The 20059-nt window shown below is 39.6% G+C and overlaps 1 protein-coding gene across 2 annotated transcripts; it reads left to right on the top strand.

Moving 5' to 3' along the window:
• The first annotated feature begins 2143 nt into the window (after window positions 1-2143).
• LOC110050932 (gelsolin-like protein 2) lies at window positions 2144-18904 on the top strand. 2 transcript variants are annotated; one of them, XM_089289517.1, is made up of 16 exons: window positions 2875-3184; window positions 3285-3374; window positions 5161-5250; window positions 5921-6016; window positions 6872-6966; window positions 9315-9420; window positions 10084-10182; window positions 12862-12927; window positions 13025-13058; window positions 14026-14063; window positions 14981-15016; window positions 15592-15626; window positions 16432-16520; window positions 16681-16772; window positions 17276-17384; window positions 18260-18904. In XM_089289517.1, the coding sequence occupies exons 1-16, from the start codon at window positions 3104-3106 to the stop codon at window positions 18289-18291; spliced, it is 1188 nt and encodes a 395-aa protein (XP_089145643.1). In that variant the 5' UTR covers window positions 2875-3103; the 3' UTR covers window positions 18292-18904. The 2 variants fall into 2 exon arrangements, with proteins under 2 accessions (XP_089145644.1, XP_089145643.1); XM_089289518.1 differs by lacking the exons at window positions 14981-15016; window positions 17276-17384; window positions 18260-18904 and having other exon boundaries at window positions 2144-3184; window positions 16681-16937.
• Window positions 18905-20059: the final 1155 nt, after the last annotated feature.

Raw genomic sequence — 20059 nt, 5'->3', positions numbered from 1 at the left:
AGTTAACCCTTTTTTGATTTTTGATCATTTTTGAGCAATTATAAATGCAAAGCCGGGGGTGCTAGTCGTACGTTTCAGGGGTTTAAAACGCGGGTTTGGTACCTCTCAGGGTGTTCAGCCTGAATGGGTCCGAGCGGAAGTTTTTGCAGAACCTCTTAGGATATTGAGCCGAAAAAAAATGACAGGAGATAATGTGTTGTCTTAGAATTGGTACCTCTTAGGGGTGAAAAACATTTCAACCCTAGGGGTTCTTTTCAAAGTTTCCGACGGGCACCCCGGTCCATTTTATATGAGAGTCCCCCACCCACCCCCCCCCCCTTTAAGGAAGAAAGGGATCCTCATTTCACTACCTCTTTTTCTATGAACTTTTGAATTCGCCAATGTGCTGGATATTATTGCAAGGCATATTAGGGCATCCTGGAAAATCTTACCTGGAACGCTTTTAACAGTTTAGCTTCTCTCCGGCTTCCGGAGATCTTCCGAAAACTACCGAAGAATTACCGAGAACTTCAGGTTATAATCTGGCTGGGCAAGAGAAAATGGGTCTCCGACTCACAAAGAACTTCCGAAGCCTATCCAAGAATCCTCGAGATTTAGTAATCTGGCTGGAGACGAGCAAATGGTTCTAGCCCGCGTTTAAGTGTCTGACGTGCCTGTGTCCTTCAGTGCAAACGTATATGTATAGCGTTGCTGGAAAAGACGATTTTTGGTCTTTACGGCTGATATCTTTTGAAACAAAAGTTTGAGGTTTCCTCTAGAACCGCCATTACAGTGAAACAGAAATTGTCATAGTAGATAAAGAGAACATATTATTGTCTGGCCAAGAACCTGTCGACCACGACACTTGAGTTGAGAAGGAGTAAGAGAGTGAATGCCCCATATAGTGACCTATTTCCCAAGATAATCCACTCAAGCTATTTTTAGACATGGTACCCAGTGCTTCCGCTGATAATGTTAAAACGCGCGTTGGTGATAAAAATCGGCGTGTGTGAGTCTGCTTGGGTTGTCCGCGAGAGCATGGTGTTTTGATCAGCTTGCAATGTCAAGAAAATTACTAGAAGTTGTTGATTGGGCATCCAATGATTGGGTATTTGTTTGATGTTATTCGGCTGTGGTATCAGCTGAAAAGGAGTGACAGTTTTGATCTATCAAAGACGAAGCACTGAACCATCTTGGAAAGTGCTGCGAGCCACCAACAATGCAGCGCACCCTACTTATTCAGGAATAGACCATTTCACAGTTGTCTGCCAGTGACCTGGCCTTTGCATGGCAGCGAGGCTGGAGTTGACCTTGTTTTGATACAAACGTCCCTGCTTTCCTCATGTAAATGAACCTAGTTAACATTAGAACAACTTGGTTAAGACAACAACAGCAGTGAGGTCTTTATCAAAACAGGGTCACCTCCAGCCTCGCTGCTATCCAAAGGCCAGGTCACTGAGCAGATAACTGCAAAATGGTTTATTCAGCCTACCCCGTTATAATTTGTTTATTACAGTAATGTAACGTCCGCTGACCAACCTTACCAATAACTTTACATTTTTATTTTTATCTTTTTTTTTCAATCCCCGAATTTAAGAATAATAAACACAGACGTCAAGAGGGTACATGTAGCGCTTGTTTTTCAAAGTCAGATTTGCATCACAATCGCAAATTTTCAGCAAGCATCAGTTTCAAATTAGTCTCGGAAGAATGTGAAGTAAAAAAATACAGTTCCAATAAACCAAGGCAAAATTGTTTTATTATTTAGGCGAGGTAAATGTTGTAATTATTTGGCCAGTTAGTTTCAAGTTATGTTTTTTCAGTTTCAGAGTTGCACAGAATTATCCCGTGTATAGCTCACAATTCTGTTTCCTACCGAGAAACAAAATATCACAGAATTTTTGATATGTTAGTCTTCATTTACCAAAGGTATAAAATTGAGACGACAGCTTTATTGCAAGGCTATTCACCTGTAAAAAAGGTTAATCAATATTTTAAAAGAAATACTAGCGCCAGTTCTTGACATTTCGGCGTCCTTTTGTCGCCTTGATCAAATGCAGACTTTTATACAAGTCGTACGGTTCGAATATATATTATCTATATTGCGATCAATGTCTCTTTTTGACAGTTGAATTAAAGACAACAAATAGCTGGAACTATTTAGCTCAACCAAGACTGAAGCAGCGTCCACAATACACCGGACAAATTTGAAAACGCAGCTTCATTTCAACGGTTAGGCCTACCGTCCACACTAATCCGTCACGAAAAGCTTTTCGAAAGCGCTCTTCAAACCGGAGGAATGTGAAAAAGCCGGCTCTGCGTTTACGTGTGAACTGAAAACATTTTGAAAACGAAGCTTTTCGACAACGATTACATCACGATTTCCCTGGGAGAGCTTTCCTCAAACACAAATCCAAAATAACCGGTGATTGTTGCGTTTTTAAATTTCTTCGGCGTAGTGTGGACGGAAAACATTTGATGCGTTTTCAGAATGTAATCTATGTTTTAAAATTTCTCCGGCGTCCTATGCACGGGGCCTGATGCAATTTGTTATAATATACAAACAATATACAGTTATATCGAAACGTTTAACCTCGCAGAGGCCTTGTGAAATAATTTGATTGTCTTGTTTGATTTTCCATTCTCAGAATCAAAACAACATGAAGCGAAAAAATACTATTGGTCTGGTTTTAACGAGGTTAGGATCGCTGCTGACTCTCCTCGGTGGAGTAAAATGTGTTCTCATAAATTGCCATATAGACTGTAAACTTCTACGTTTCTATTTTAAGCCTTAGAAGTTCTTTATTTTTCGAGAATGGCGTCGGCCAATATTAACGAGGGTCTAGATTTTTCGCGCGGAATTGAGACAGTTGTACAAAGCCTTCGGAGACCAGATGTATTCATTAAAAATTCCGAAAACACAACATTATGGAAATTAGAGAATCTAATCGAAAATCGACAACATGCGTTAACTAAGGTTAAGATGCAGGTCCATCAGAACCACCAATCACAGCTTAACTCACAGCGGGTGGTTCACTAATCTCTAAGTTGCCATATCACATTTAGAAGGTGCAGTTATAAACCTTCCTTCCGTGCAGATCTACAGCGCCTTACATTTATCATCATGTCTGGTCTGGTGAAAGCCAAAGAATACGATTGGAAAGACTCCAATGTTGCAAGGATTAACAGCAAAGAAGACAGACAAGTAAGGCGGTACAAAGAATATCAAAGTTTGAAAGTTTTCGTGGAATCTTCTTAGAATATCGCCAGATCTCATTTGATTTCTTTCTTCAATTGTTTTCCAGATGAAGAAAGTTGCGGCAAAATCAGAGCGGGCCTGGCAAGGCTGCGAGGACTTGATAGGAACAAGAATTTGGAGGATCGAAAACTTTGAGGCACGTTTTCATTTTTGTTTAACATATTTTGTAACACCTGGTAGCAGGTTTAGAATGCAAAGTTATTTTGTTTTCAGATGAATTATCTGATGGCCATAAAATGGATGTAAGCGCGTTTGGAAATCTACCCTTAGTTTACGAAAGAAACTAAACTTTGTAATTTTGAAACTTTATGCAAGAAATCACTCCTGTTTCGACAGTAGATTCATTAATATTTATTCGAAGTCTCCAACAAAGCTGTATTTTGTACCATAAAAGGCAAAAGATGAAGACATTTCCTACGTTCGAAGTGACTTCCCATAGCTTTGTTATCGGTTGCAAACAAACAAAGATAATTTTCTTTTTGACAGTTTTTAGACAACTATTTTAAAGTGGAAGAAACAAATACCTTATTTGGTCAGAATGTTGTTTGCATGAGCTTGCCCTGTTCAGAAGAGTCGTTGCTTGGCAACCTTGTCTACCAAGTTCGACAACTAGTATCATATTTGAAGTGCTAATACGACTTGAAACGTTTCTTAAATTCTAATTTGGCGGCGAGGATCAGGGAAATAAAAACAAAAATCACATCGAGGACAAGGGATAAATGTAAGATTTCTATGTAATTATTCTAACTTGGCGCAGAAGTTAGAATAATTGTCCTATTGAACGCCCAAAATTTAAACTGTCGCGATAAAAGATGACATCTGGCTAATCCTAGGCGTAAAAATCTGTAAAATTCAATAGTGACGCAAAACAAGAGAAATTCCAAAACAATATAGTCACAATGTAGAGCTTGAAAACAATAGTTCCAAAACAAACAAGAGAAACCTGGAGTTGACTTTGAGATTTTTTTGAATTGGCAAAACAACTGAAATTATACGATTCTACATAACAGATAGACATAATGGCGGAAAAGAATTAGATAAGATTGAAACTCTATATTTGAGTTTTCATACAAAGACTTGATAACAAAGCAAAGGACAGAGCGCACCAAAAATTACTAAACTAAGTGTGTAAGATAAGAAATAAACACAACAGCCGCGAGAGCTTGAAGTGAAATATACCGGAGCCGAAGGATATTTAAAGAAAGCTTTTAAGTAATGACTCACACACGAGGCACGTTAATGTAAATATTGAAGCAGAATTTTTAATCATAAGAACCTAATATCGTGTGCTCAAGACAATCAGTTCCTTTTTCCGGGCGTTAAGTGTTCAGCCAAGCCCCCAATGAATGAGGCGTTTTCCATTCAACCCAAAATTCAGGAACTTTGAAAATGCGGTCTAATGGTACGGAAATTAACTGGGAAATTTTCCGAAAATTAATTTACGCAATGCTAACCATTCAACCGAGAATTGCGAAAATTCTGAACGCAAAGGCCATTGGAACAGAAATTCTCGGTAACAAATTTTGGAAAATTGGGTATACCTCACGAGGTTGTCATTTTTTCCGAAAATTCCAGAAAATGCTATTTCATCAGCTGCTGGAAATTTCCGAAAATTCAAAGCAGAATTTTTGTTGGAATGGAAAACATCTCTAGTGATCCAAGGTAACCACGTCACGGTCACTCCTGGCTGGCTCTTCCCGCCAAATCTGACGCGCGCTGCCAAATGTCATGTCAAGATACCGCTAACGACCGGTACCACTTATTTCCCGCCAAAATTACACTGGGTCGAACGTGCACTCTGCACTCGTTATCACATTCAGTGTTACTTGTTCTAAAGCAATCTGATTATCTTTCAAAGAACACTCGATCCTTGGAATTTCTGACAGATTTGTTATTTTTTGTTCTTATTTTGGTAATTGCAGGTAAAAGACTGGCCAAAGGAAAGCTATGGAAGATTTTACAATGGTGACACATACATTATTCTTCACGGGGAAAAGGATCCAAATTCAAACGTTTGTATATATACTCATTAGGGATAAGCCACAATATTTTGGAGGGGGAGAGCGGCAATTTCCAAAAAAAATTCCTAACAGCAAAAACTGCTGAAAAAATGTCGTGCACGGGGAGCCGTGGGGTAAAAGTGGAGCGAGAGCTTTCTACTATCCAGCTCTTGTTAATTGAAAAATGATCTTGCGCAAGTTATTGCCCACCAAAAAGACTCATACTCAGCCTAACATCCCAGAAAATTGCTCACCCCCTTCCCCTAAAAATATTGATGGTGCGTCCCTTATTATCGCTAAACGCACAATTCAAACCTTACTTTGAGCTCAGTTTACCTGCCGAGCGGCCTTTAGTTCTAGTCTATCCTACATCGACTGGGATGTTCCATGCGTTGCGCAAAAGTTGTTTTCTTAATTAATTATCCTGCGTTTGAGTTACTTTATGTGAAATTACGTTTTGGTTGTCTTGTGACATCTACAAGTTAAATTAGGCTTATGTACGGTAAATAGATGTTCATATAAACACTTTAATATATGGTACCAGAGCATTAATCTGAAAGTAAAACGACAGAAAAAAAATACAAATACCAAGAACCAAATCAAATCAAATCAAATTGTGCATGATGTTTTACTCTAAACACCGGTATTCTGTTGTGTTTATTGTCGCCGTCTGACTTTGCAGATAATACATTTCGATGTCCATTTCTGGATTGGTAAGAACTCTTCTCAAGATGAATATGGGACCGGTGCCTACAAAACTGTTGAGCTGGACACATACGTAAGAAAACATCTCGAGATAAGTAAACTAGATGAATCGATCACAGAGGCTGATCCAGGATTTTTCAAGGAAGGGGGTGGGGGGTGGTTAGAACTTTGGGGTTGCAGAATCAATGGAGCATGCGCCCAAAATGTTGCAATTCGAGAATCGAAACCTAATTCAAAACTGTTCTAACAGAAAAACTAACAATGCCCACAAACTAGAAATCCCAATAAGGTACCTGTCCAGAGTTTTTGCCTTTATTTCTGTCGAAATATTCACAAATGTTTTCATTTTCTGCTTCACCAAGAGGGGGTTGACTATCCACCCAATCCACCGCCCCCCCCCCCTAAATCCGCTCAAATTTGGACAGTAGCTAGTTTAACATTCAAATAACACAAAAGTGTCTACGAATTTTTTATTTCCAAATATTTTTTCTCCGAGAGGAATTTTTGTACGATCACTCCACATTTCTTTTTACTCCTATTTCGAAAATTTTCTTTGACATTTCACTGCAATTGAATATGGCAAAACGCAGACACGGTTTTTAGCGCTTTGGGTCCGAAAACTGGGTAACAAATTAGATATTGGCGAAAAGCAAAATTCGCTTTGACTTGAAGCTTTCAAAAGGTGATTCGGACGCTTGCATGTAGAGGTCGTGAAAAATTCGTTAATTCATTTCATTTCAAACATCTTCACACAGTTTGATATAGGGGTTTAGGTATCTGCAGTTTAAAACCGGACGCGGTACATTTCTTGGACGCTAGACACCTCTAAAGGTATACGGTAACGTTCATCTTGGACCAGTTTGCCATTTACGCAATACGAAAAGATAATGAGACTGTGTGGATTGAACCGGCTTCTTTTTGTTTGTAGTTGGACGACAGAGCTGTTCAGCACCGAGAAGTTGAGGGACATGAGTCTCCAGAATTTAAAGAATACTTTGAAAAAATTGTCATAGATGATGGCGGGTGAGCAAAATCATTTTACTTCTACGAGCGTTAGTAAATTTCATAGAGACGGGGTGAATCAGAAAACGAAGGGCATTCTTGTGGGTAGGGGATTATTTCCTCCCACTGACGGACGGAAAAATTATGTTCTCAGTTAGTTTTTGCAATTAAGGTTACTTCAAACCTTCGCGGGAGTCCTCCAGAAAAACATTGGTACACGCGCTGTTTTCAAGGAAACCCCCACAAACTATATATCAACAGAAAGGTTATAAAATGTAGAATTCGATAAAATTATGTTTTGTTTTGGATTTTGCTTTCCAAAGGCGGTAGAGGCCGTCAACTCTAAAATGACCGACTGACGTTCCAGCGAATTAATCGGGTATCAAATGCGATCGTTCATGCAAAATAACTGTGCAGTGTTAATCACAAAGCCTCAATCTCCAAAAACATGTCAGCATTTTCTTTTTTTCTATTGGTTATCTTTTTATAGATCTGTCAAGTTCGACTATCGAAAAATTCGCGTAACCTGTTGCGTTAAGGGCCACCACGAGGAAAGTATTTAAAATAATGGAATTTGCCGATACGCGTTTGTTCCATATCTATCAGTGAATGTTCTGACCAAATTTCATGGAAAACCGTCAAATCTGCATACCCTATTAGTTCATTTAAAGAGAAGGGATTCTCTCGAAAAACGAGTGCGAGTTTTCGCCTTCTAAAGATTTATAAACATATCACGCCTTCACAGAGGAATGTGTCAACTTGAAAAGCCGCGAGCCAATGAAATAACAGAACCCCTAGCGTTCACAGTATGCAAACTTGTGCTTCGCGGACACTGATTTTCTTGACCAAAAAAAAATCGACCAATGTAGCCCGGCGAAGGTTTGAAGTAACCTTAAAGCAATGCCAAAGAAGCCTACTAACACAGGTAAAATGAGGTTGGCAGTTGTTAATTGGCAATTTCGGAGTAGCCTTTTGCCTCTGTGCCAAAATGAGTCTTCCTGCGAAATGTGTTCAGCCTTCAGGTTCATCGTTTTTATGCAAATTAAATTCATTTTCATATGAAACCTTTAGCACGAGGACTCGTTTTGAAACAGAGGCAGAAGGCTCCACAGGGTAACTCGGAAATGACCCAGTATTGCACGTTATAGCGTTTGGATGCCTTTATAAGATTAGAGAAGTAGCTATTTTTATCAGAGAAATGACAATCTGGGGAATCTGCATGATATTCAACAAATAAAGAAGCTTAAGCCGTGTATTACACTTTGATAAAACACGACGGGCGTTTGAGAACACGAGGGAAATGTAGAAAACACGAGCCGCAGGCGAGTGCTTTCTACATTTCCTTCATGTTCTCAAATGTCCGGAGTGTTTTATGACAGTGTTATACACAACTCACGCTTCTTTATTTGCTCTATGATATAGAGGTAATGTGGCAAAAAAACAATAAAACATGCTTTTTCTATGTTTTATACTCTGATAAAACGTGGGTTTTTGACCAGTCAGAGCGCGCGCAGGCTCCTATCTATACTATAAAGTTTAATAAGGCAACTTGTCTAGGGGGCGTGTCCACAGAGGGGGAAAGGAATGTGCTCAGTTATACAGGTTTGCTAAACAACTAGTGCATTTAAACGGCCAGAGAGAGACACTGTTACTTAGGAACTGGTCAAAAAGTATTGGAGGTGGGCCAGAGCAGAGAGGGATGGGTCATCAGTTTTTGAGCCCTTGGTAAGGGGTGGGTCGTGCAGTTTTCAGCTAGCCCTGAGGGTGAGTCATCCTGTTTTGTAATAGGAATTGGTATTTACTTGACACAATCGACAATAGAGGTAACTCCTTCCAGTTTCAAAGGAAGAAAACTTTTGGACCCTTTGCTGAAAAAGTACACTTTGGTGGTGAACAGTAGAGATGGCAATTTCATGTATTGTTAAATCTGTACGAAAACTAAGAAGTCAGAAGATCACCGTTTAACCTCTAAAGAGGTTGAAGACCAAGTGTAAAAGGCTTACGGTCAAGTATTTTTTTAGGGTTTACGGACATGACTTAAAGTCGCAAGAGTAAAGGAAAACAATATTATTTTTAGATGCCGTTGGTATTATTCTTAAGAAATAAATCTAAAACGTAAATAATATCACAAATTCATATAAAAAATGTGATTTTGTTGGATTATGCAACCAAAAATGCCATGTTTCATAGGGGGTGGGTCATGTAATTTTCAACCTTCATTTAGGGGTGGGTTACTTAACTTTGAGCCAAATGGAAGGGGTGGGTCATGTGTTTTCTAACCACCACATTTTCAAATGTTCCAATCCCCTGTGCTTTTCTCCAGTACCTTACAGTCACTTCACAACCTGATGTTCTCTTAATTTTGACAGAATCGACTCAGGTTTCAATGACGTCAAGGATCCAGACGAACAATTCGCCTTTAAAAAGATGGTGAAGCATTTCATTAAAAAACAAGAAACTGGACAGATAAAGGAGGTATGGACAAAAAAATTGTCTAAAATTGGGACAACTGTTTCAATTCTCTTAACTTCCTTCTTCAGCAAAAAAAGGCCTCAACACACAATATGGCATGATTTTAATTTGTGACCAATCACATCAGGGTGCTTGCTCCTCCTCGCTTTAGACAGCCGAACTTAATTCTCCTGAGTCTGCCAATGGCAGAATAGTTTACCGCTCTTTTTTTCCAAATATCACCAATAGCGAGCGGAGCTTGTGCAAACCACGACGGCAGGGCAACGAAAATGCTGCCTAGAAAAAGTTTTATCTGAACAATGAAATGGCCCCGTATCCTAGCACGTATGCATCACGATATATTTGTTAGCCTTCTCCTGCAGAGTTTTCATGAGAAAGCCACCGTTCAGTTTTAACTTGAACTGCACCTTGTCTTCTCCGTTGTCATATTCAGCCTGAAGGACCTCTCTGACACCGACAGACAGTCGGAAGAATAGATCTCTAGATAAATGTGTGATTCTTATGTGATAACTGGCGCTGCCCTGCGTCGTTGTCATGCGAATTCTAAAGCTCCCCTCCCCCTCCCCCCTCCTCTGCCAAAAGACGATAGCAGTTTTAAGGATCCGTCAGTTACCAGTTTCACTAGGAGTTTTAATAATAATGTGCTTGTCCATTTAAAAATGATAGAGAGACGAGTACGGGGCAGTTGATCTACCATATTCTAAGGAGAATTTCCGCTGTGATGAGGGTTATGCAGTGATATACTCCGGAGACCGTATGGTGCAGGTAATTTTGGACAGCCTTTTTGCGTGATTAAATCCTTAGTTCTCTTTATAATATCGTGACGTTGTCAAGTTGACAGGTGATGAAAAATGAAGGAAATGAATATGATGATGATGATGATAATGATAATGACGACGACGACGACGATGGCGGTGGTGGTGGTGGTGATGGTGATAAGGCCACAAGTTTATCTATAGGTTATTTCATTTTTTAATGTCATCTTTTAAGTTATCCATCTCACCTAATTTCATCTCATCCCATCTTATCGTATCTTATTGATGTAGTGCCTGATTCTCAAAACTGGCATTGAAAAAAGTGTTTCGCGACAGCTTAGGGACAGACCATTAGAAAAGTGATGGGCGATGGGTAAAAAAACAAAAAAAAAATCATGCAAGGGATGGTGACTGAAAAGAAAAATTGTGCAATTAAGAAGTGAATAAAAAAATTCCTGAAGAGTGAATTGCAATGTCGGGCTTACAAACTGTACCCGCATGAAGGGCACCTTGACAGCCATTTTGTACGGTTTTTTTTACTTACTTCTTCCTGGTGGAACCCCCATTCACCTGGTTTTCTCTACAATTAGGAAAACGGACATATTTTCCATTCAAGGCTGATATATTTTGTGCGCAGCAACCTCATCATAGACACTATTAGTCAAACACCCTTGCAGAAAAACCCTTTACGGATAGCCATGGCTTAATGGTATTGAAAAAACCATGTGGTATAAACAGCCATCCTGCTTGATTCGTTTGCAATCAGACAAGCATATACCATCGTGTTTTGAAAGCCTCGAGATATGAGTGATTTCACAACTGACATGAATAAATGACGATTGTGAACACAGAGGTGCACACCCATGGCGAACCGTAACACTTCCCTTTAGATGGCCGCTAAGATCAACGTTGCACAAACGTTCTAGTCAAACACAATCATGGAGGTGTTAACACAACTGATGCGTTTAGTATGGGCTGTTTCAATCTATATTAGGTTTTTCACAAAGTAAATGACGCATCGATACATTAAATTTATCGACTGAAAATCGTGAAAAACGCACAAAAAAATGCTTCAATTTTACAAAATGTCTGGGGGTGGCGTGCCCCCAGACCCCCTAGCGCAATAGGCGACCCTTTGGCCCCGTATTTGCTACAGGACGGCCACTCTCAGAATCCTAGCTAAAACCTTGATTCACTGCATGCCAAGAATGAATTTTATTTCAAGAGGAATGAATAAATAGAATTGATATTTCCTTAAACATCAAACAAAAAATGCAATGCAACCCCATCAGCAATAGCACTTAAGGTTATTCCTCAGAATTGCATTGCGTTTTCTTACTGCGCATGATTTTCGCGTCATTAGCGCGCGCTCACGAGCGCATGCATATACACAACACATACAAAATGGTGGCTTTTGCTAAACGGCATGGCTTCGAGAGGTAAATCATCGTTTTTTTCTCAGAAAAGAATACCGGGACCCAACGATTGTTTTATTTAGTCCGAATGCAGCGATCACCTTCTTTCTATACAGTGAATATAGACCGATTTCTATTGCAGAGTAAAAATCTATCACTGAAAATGAAGTCATAGCTAGTGACAATATGTGCTCTCAAGAACACTGTATGCTTGGACCATATTGAATCCCTGTCGACTGAAAATGGATACCTTTATCATGATACGCACATCAAATTGCTCCTTAACATTGATGCAGTGCATCTATTAATGTTTTTCTCACTTAACTTTCTCCCTTTTTTTCTTTTCTCACTAAGCGTAAAGTGGATGGCTCAAATATAAACGTTTCTGAAAGCAGACAATTTATGGAATTATGAGGTTTATTGAAGGTCCTATTGTTCCTAAACGAATACCGGGACCTTCTTTTTTATTTCAAAATTCTTGATCTCTTGAAATAAGCAGTCAACAGCTTAAGTTTGAAAGAAAATCTATAGTGTGTTCTATTTCGATGGAATTACCCTAAATGTGTTTGATACTTGGTTATGTTTCCCCCGGAGTATAATTTTGATAGTAAAGCAAAACGACTGTGTGAAAGGTAAAAATATTTGTTTGAAGCCTGTTCCAGGCAATCAGATTGTCGCGCGTGTCAAGATTAAGATTACGTCAAATTGGTGTGGTGGACGTGAAAAAAAATTCCTGCAAGCTTAACAAGTAAACCTCACAACTTTTCTAATGGTACGTCCCTAGGAGAATTGAAATCCTGGAGCAGGAAGTGCGCGCGCTTCTCGCCCCCACCATTTCGCTCGGCCATTTTTTCTCGCGATTTATTTACGGTCTCGTTCGACGGACAAAGCGAAAGAGGGACTACTCGTAGTCTACTGACATTTTCTTAAGAATAATTCAACGTAATTCTCTATTTGTTTGGTGCAATAGGAATTCGGATATGAGTAAACCAAATTGAAGTGTCTAACTACAGATCTTTACTTATGAGCAACAACTGAATATTCTCGCACTCGAACTCTGTTTTAAGGAAAGTTTTGACATAACTACAAAAAACCATAACTACCATCAACGCTGGCCAATTATATTGTCCTTATAATAAGACTGGAATTTGGTATCAGTTAGTTTATCTTCTGCTGACTTATATTTTTCACGTTCTGGACTCGCTGCATTGATGCATACCTTAAGTTCACAGAAGTACATTTTGTAAACAATCCTCTTTTAATTCTCTTTAAAGATCAAGGGGCCTAAAGCGAAACTGGATTCCATTTGTCCATTTAATAAATGGATGACAGAGCAAAAGGTACGTTTACACAAGACATTCAAAAATACATGTTTTCCTTCAATGTCTTCATCATGATCTACGCTGATAATTTGCTTTTTTGCGTTGTTGTGTTTAGGAACTCTATCCCAAAGCCAGGCTCGAAGTCTATGGTACGTTTCCGCCTTGAATTTATAAGTTTAAAATCTATTTTTAACGGTCATTAACATCTACTATTATACAGTAAACTCACTATCTCTTTTCTGATTGGCCGAAAGCGTATTGTGAATTTTCGAAATCAGCGTCTGTGACGTCATATAGCTGCAGATTATGCAATAATCATGTCAAGGACACTCAAGGTCACGGGTAATCATGTCACGTATGACCGCGGTGTATGATTTCTATGGGTATCGCGCGCTTTGTTGTGCTTTTTTTTTTGCGTTCAATGTAAAATAAAACAAATATTAGATTCCGTTTTTGTGGTATTCAGAATGATCAAGGTCTCGGTTATCAGCCTCAGCCTTCGGCTTTGGCTGATAACCCCTACCTTAGTCTCCTCCGCAGCCGTTTTTTGGATGTCACGCAACGCTCCCCAAAAGAAACGGGAGGAGCGTTGAATGACATCCCAAAAAACGGCTGCGGGGGAGACTACCCCTACTTCGACCTTGATTATTCTGGATATCACAAAAACCTCATCCAATAATAGTTTAATGGCCGTTGGCTATTTCTCAAATTAGATAGCTGGGTAGTGTCTAATAGCCCTATTTAGCCATTCTTATCGGCTGATTACAAACACTGTATATAGTCCAACAGAAATTTTGTTGTAGTGAGTGATGTATGATTATGTATGAATATACTTCAACAAACCACAAAGCTTAAACGGAACAAGCACAGAACGTTCACACAAAAGGCTTCAGTACCTTTATTTCTCTGTGTCGTTGTCTACGTTTATTGTTATGTCGCAAGTAAGAAGCAAACTTGACAAAACCGCGCGACACTGAGGTCTCCCTTAACTGCAGTTTTGAATGTGGCGCTGGCTAGAAAAATCAGAGTGGAGTGATAAGACCATAATAAAGAAACGGTTCAATCTGAATCACATTTTTAATTAGTAGTTTCATATTTGCTTTCGGTTTTTTTCAGAGAGTCTGGAAGAGTTTGTGAAAGATGAAGCCTACGAGGTGAGTTCTTGCTTACGTTCTAGTTACGCCATGTCTTGGGAAACGATACAAAAAGCAAGGTCTCTGACTTAGTTCATAAGCCGGGTTCTAACAGTCAAAGGTGATCACTATGTGTATTTCACGAACGTACCTTTGGCAGGGGGGTCCGAAGTGAATATGGGCCCTTCTTGCCTAAAACAAAGTGAGGGAACGCCTAAATAAGAGGCAAAAATTTGTTACTCTCCTGGCCTAGCATTTAGCTCTGGGATATAGGCAGAGGGTAGGGCGTCTATTTCCCGGCACCCCGGAATAAGCTCTTGGATTCTCCATTGATTGTACCATAACTTTACTTAAAACCAAGTAATAGAGGCATTTTACCAAGCAATTTTAATTCTAGTGCGCGCTTTCCTATATGTTTTTTTTTTAATTTTTATTTTTTATTAGTTCGTTTTTGAGTATACGCATGTAAGTTATCCTAGACTCTCTTTTCTCCTGTTTGGGTTTAATCCCTATATAGCGCGGAGAAGGACGGACTGTTTCGCAGTGTGTGAATCGGGACAGACAGTTGGAGAGTACCCCTGTAAAAATGAGAGATAAAATCCTCACTCGATTGAATATCGCCACATTGCTAACGTACAATTGAGCTCGAGAAAATGTGATATAAAATCCTCAATACGTCTAGGCTATATTGTGATTCTGAACCATGACCCTTGTAATTCCGATGTAAAAGCCTGAGAAATGCAAGATCCAACGAGCCATGATTTCTTGATATACCACCACATTCTCAGAATTAACTTTAAAAGGAAATGGATTACGATTAGTTTAGAGAATCACTATTCTGATGTGGTTAATTAGAGGTTAACTCTGCTTTACCCACAAAACATTACAACATTTACATTTATTTGTAATTTTTTTTTTGTCAAATACTTTATCCGCAGGTTTTATGTCCCGTTCAGAGAAAGAGTGCAAACTTTGTAAGACAAATCTGTAATCAGGCGAAAACCCATTTTTCACGCCATCAGTAGAGAGAACGTAAGAGCGCAAAATTTTGGTCCAATCGATCGTAAGCTTGGAAAGACAGGCTTCAGAAGTCTTTTGCAGGGTTATCATGTTCTATAGGCCATTCCTGAGTTAACTTTTCCTCTGTTTCAAACGATTTCTCGTGCAAAACCTTCATATGAAAATGAGTTTGATATGTATGGAAATTAAATTGACCTGTAGACGGAACACATTTTCATATGAAAGGTCTCGCATGGAGAAAAACGCAAAATGGCATGGAGACAGAGAAAAAAGGCAAACTCGAAAATGGTCTACCTATCCTAGTTCGTAATGTCACCAGTAGAAGACAATACAGTGCTATTTCAAGACAGTATAATTCAAACTATTGGAGGGGGGGGGGTGGGGGATTGGTTTTAAAACCCCTTTGATGAAAGCACTATCCAGGCTTTGTTTTAGCCCTCCAGCCCTCCAGTTAATTTTGAACTCATGGACACCTTACTCCAGAGCCATATAGTCGTTGTCACTCATACTTACTCTGTTTCATCTGCAGACGGCACCAGGCGAGTTTGTGATGAAGCTGATCAGGTAAAACCGTATAATATGTTCAAATATTGTCTGCTTATATGACGGTCTTCAAAGCCTACGTTATTTGTGCTGGGTCAGTCGTTTAGTTCAGTTATTTGGTTGAGAATTTACTGCACCTATCATCGAGGGTTACTGACAAAACTTAGGAAAACATGATTGACCATCGCAATTATAAACCAAGTTAAGCAGCTGTCAAGCCTGAAAAAAATTCAGGCTTGAACGGGATTCGAACCCATGTCCTTTGCGATACCGGTTCAGTACTCTACCAACTGCGCTATCAAGCCAACTGGGAGCTGGTCACGTTGAGAGTTCGTAATATACCCGTCTGTGGTGAAGATACAAGTGAATATATGAAAGATCTTATATTTGAACTGCGGAGAAAGATACGAAGTCATGATTGATGATCGCAGTTACATACACAACTTTAAGCAGCTGTGAAATTAAAGCCTAAAACAAATTCAGGCCTGAGCGGGATTCGAACCCATGAGCTCTGCGATACCGGTGCAGCACTCTACCAACTGAGCTATCAAGCCAACTGGGAGCTGGCAACGTTGTAAGTTCCTAATATACTCGTATGTGGTGAAGGCACAAAAGAATATATGAAAGATCATATACTTTGAACTGTGGAGAAAGATATATAGACATGACTGATCATCGCAGTTATATACAGCTGTGAACCACACACAAATTCCGAAGGGGGGCGGGGGGGGATTAACCTTCCATGTCTTCAGTTGCCCACCATGGCAGAATAATGACAATTGAAGTTTCTTCCCTTAAATTAAACGTGCGTCCTGTTCACTTCCAGAGTTTTAACAGATAAGGGTGATCCTGACTTCTGTGTAGTAGCTTCTGGAGGTCAAAGTTTGGATCCAAATTTACTGGACAAAACGGACGGTAGGTTGTTGTTTTACTTTCTGTACTCACCCTCCCTTAGTGTAACATGAGTTAAATAATCACCAGATTCCAGCTTAGCAAATTAGCTTGAACGTGTGTGTTCATATTCACCGGAGCCAGGGATACATAAGCAGATCTTGGAATTTTGATTTTTTTGCAGTTTTCCTGTTGGAAACTCCTGAGCGTCTGATTGTGTGGATTGGTGACCAAGCCAGCTCTTGTGAAAAGCAAAATGCTTTATCCTATGCACAAGTAAGTTGTAGAACGGGTTTTCATAGAACTAATCTAAGCGATCTAAGCAAATTACACCCACTGCGCAAACAAATTTGTACCCTTTTAATTGTTTCAATTACAACTGCTATTGATCAATTTGCACAAAATTGCTCGGGTGATCTTGGTTGAAGATTTCGCACTGCAAGTGTTTGTCAGTTTCAATTCAAAGTTAGGGATTGGCAAGGTTTGCTCCCAAGAGTCGCGTTTGCGGTCATATTCAACATCTATTGCCACCTTTCAACCGAAAAGCACTCCTTAAGTGTCCCTGATTGAATCGAGGTAGCTGGCGTTTTAGAGAGGTGCCTTATACGTGACTAAGAGAGTACAGTGGAGACCTACTCTAGATGTTCGTGTTAAAGATTTTTAAGTCGTAATGAAATGTCTGTTAAGAGATAGTTAAGTTTCCTCCTTGCCTATGAAGACTACCATGAAAGCCCAAATAAACACATTATTTTTTAATGTTATTAACATCTTGTTTACAGACTTATCTGAGAAAATATGGCCAGAATCCCATCTGCGGCATTTCGTGCATGCGAGAAAACAACGGAAAATTACCAAAATCATTTGCAAGAGCTGTAGGCCAGCACAAAGGTAAAGAATTCTCAAATCTATAACAACAAACGTACGAACAGGAGACCAGGGAATAGTTTTCTAGTATACTGCAAAGCTCCTAAAATAACGACTTTCTTTCGGAAGTCTCGCTTTGCAGGGGCATGGCCGTGATGGTTAACACCGAAATGGGTGGAACCATCGTACACTACTAAGAGTGTTTTGATAATGTTTTATCCTTAGATTTTGGTGCACAGCTTCTTGCATCAGTTATATCCATTTCATCTTTTAAAGAACTGAGTTTTTAAATCGTGGCAATTACGTTTTAGGTCGCCCGATCAGAACCCCACATTTAGAGGAGGCTAGATTCCCGAGTGTAACGTATACCAATAACGGCGATATGTTATGCCTACTTCTGGGGTCGTTATTTCCCTCCAGAACTTAAGGAAATCGGTCCTGGTTTGACAAAACATACCTGTATAGAACATAAAGATCCAAACTTACTACGAATTCCTTGGACATCCTGCGAAGCTGTATGTCTCCCACGCACCTGACGCTCCAACGCGCCCTTTTAGCTCCAAACCACACCTCCATCTCAATACAAGCATCTCGCCCAGAACGTTATCTTACCTCGAATGCAGTTCCTGTCAACAGGCAAAGGCACAACCTACCTCTCCCTTTACAATTAGCAAGCTCAAAGCGAGCTCTCAGTTCTCGGCCTACATGCATTTCTCGGCCTTCATGCATCCCTCATTTACACACCCAAAGTGATAGTTTGTAGAATTGTTGGTCCTCACTCTTATTCTAAGAGTCTGCCCAGCGTGCTCTTTTTCACCCACCCCTATTTAACTCCCTAACGATAACGGTGCCTTTACGGGAATGGCTTCAGTTAACCCGATGACTTTATTTTTCTCCAGGTGACCGTGGCGCGCAGGACCATCGCATGTAGACTGCGTTGATAACATGTCTTGCAAAGAATTTGCCTTCGAGAATTCTTTAACAACACCAACAAAGACACGCTTCATTACTGTTTTACACATTTAGTTTACAACGTAACGTATTACATAAAAATGTAGTTTTTATACCATGTGATATTACACATGTGTAAGGTTTTTGGATTTATACCAGATGACAGCTTGAGCTTAGTAGGGGGTCCTTAGTATAAAGTTGATAAGACAAATGCTTCCATAGTGATAGGTAATTAGCTTTTTTGAACGAACAAAGGTAGCCGATTGGCTCACTAGAATTACCAAGTTATCAATTTGAAACTGGAGACGTTGTGATACTGAGAAATTCTTTCTGTCATAGTTTTGTTCTACTGCACTTTGCGGATCCAGTAAAAAAGTACATTTCAGTTTGCTCCTGAGCACATCAATGAACCAGGTTTCATTTTTTTAATGGGTTTCGACCAACTGAGCTAGGTCTATTCTTATCAAAATCCTGTCCATTGTACAAGTAAGTTTAAATTATTGGTTATTTCAAGCGGCACCGCTCAATATTAAAGGGAATTTGTTTCTCTGCTGTTAAGTTATTAGCTCAAAAATATAAAACGCAGTCTTTGATTTAGTGGTTATCAGTTTTTTACTTTGTTGAGGAAGTGTCATGTCTGTTTTGACACTTAATTGGAGAGAGGCACTGTGAGAGCAAAATGTCTTTCTCAAGCACACATTACAGTGACTGAGAGCCTATGCAGCATCCCAAGTATTAGGTCAGCTGTATATACAGCCTGAAATGTCCCGCTTCGTCCGCCACTGTTTATAGGCCACCAGGCATTCTACCAGTCCTATTCCCTGATATCTGTGAAGAACGTGTGTTTACTGCGCTTTTCAATAACATGCGGACTCTAAAATTCAATGCTCAACCGGCAAATGCGTTTTTCGCTACCGTCAATCAAATGTTCGGCGACTCCTCCCAGCTTCCGACTACGACCGACGCGCGGTAATCAAATCGTTGAGCACAGTTCAGATAACGAAACAGTGCTCGGTAGTAGTCGGTGGATTCCGCCGTAGGAAAAAAAGAGGGCGGCTGTACATTTTGCCACAATGCCCTGCGAGTCTAACACAGCCTATAAGGCACAAAGAAAGCCAATTTTTTTTACAATATTCGTCCCTGTTCCAAGGACATTAAGTAGCCTAGGTTTGAAGATTGTTTCTGTACGTTTTTATGAACGTTGTTACGGTTTTCGTGCGCTAAAAGCTATGGATAAATGTACCAGTCGCCATCTTTTTTCCTACAGAGGATTGGATAAAGATTATTCTGATTTGATAATGTCAGTGATGTGCTACAAAGTTCCGCAACCTCAAATCAACTTCCTTACTCAAATTCATCAATTGTATTCATGTCTGCAAAGTTAAACAGATAATTTCATAACCTTTCGGTGTTATTCAGCTCAAAATTTTACTATTTTAGTTATTCGTCTTTTTTTCTTAGTACAAGTTTCAATCAATCACTCCACGCAGTTTTTCAAATCATTTCCAAACACCTCAAAGTTGGGGGGGGGGGGGGGGGACATTTGCCGAATTGTCTTAGCTTAATTTCTGCTGTCTCCGTGTGATGAATTACTTTCTCTCAGTCCAGTGTGATATGGTCTGATATATTACGTTCTATAACTGCCATGTGTGATTCATTACGTCCAATACCAAGCCAACCTGACTAGAAAAACTAAAAGGTTTTAAAAAAAGAATAACTCAGACAAAGGCCAGACAATGGAATAGGAA

This window comes from Orbicella faveolata, unplaced genomic scaffold, assembly GCF_042242905.1.
Source record: "Orbicella faveolata isolate gen_17 unplaced genomic scaffold, um_ofav_v1 contig_2, whole genome shotgun sequence".
Lineage (NCBI taxonomy): Eukaryota > Metazoa > Cnidaria > Anthozoa > Scleractinia > Merulinidae > Orbicella > Orbicella faveolata.
Note: the sequence above shows the minus strand (reverse complement) of the source record. Positions and strands in the feature narration are given on the sequence as shown.

Bases quoted from the DNA above. Each gene is read 5' to 3' on its own strand.
- LOC110050932 (XM_089289517.1), top strand. From the start codon at position 3,104: ATGTCTGGTCTGGTGAAAGCCAAAGAATACGATTGGAAAGACTCCAAT. The intron at 5,251-5,920 runs GTTTGTATATAT...CTGACTTTGCAG, and splicing joins AAAAGGATCCAAATTCAAAC to ATAATACATTTCGATGTCCA. The intron at 6,967-9,314 runs GTGAGCAAAATC...TAATTTTGACAG, and splicing joins ATTGTCATAGATGATGGCGG to AATCGACTCAGGTTTCAATG.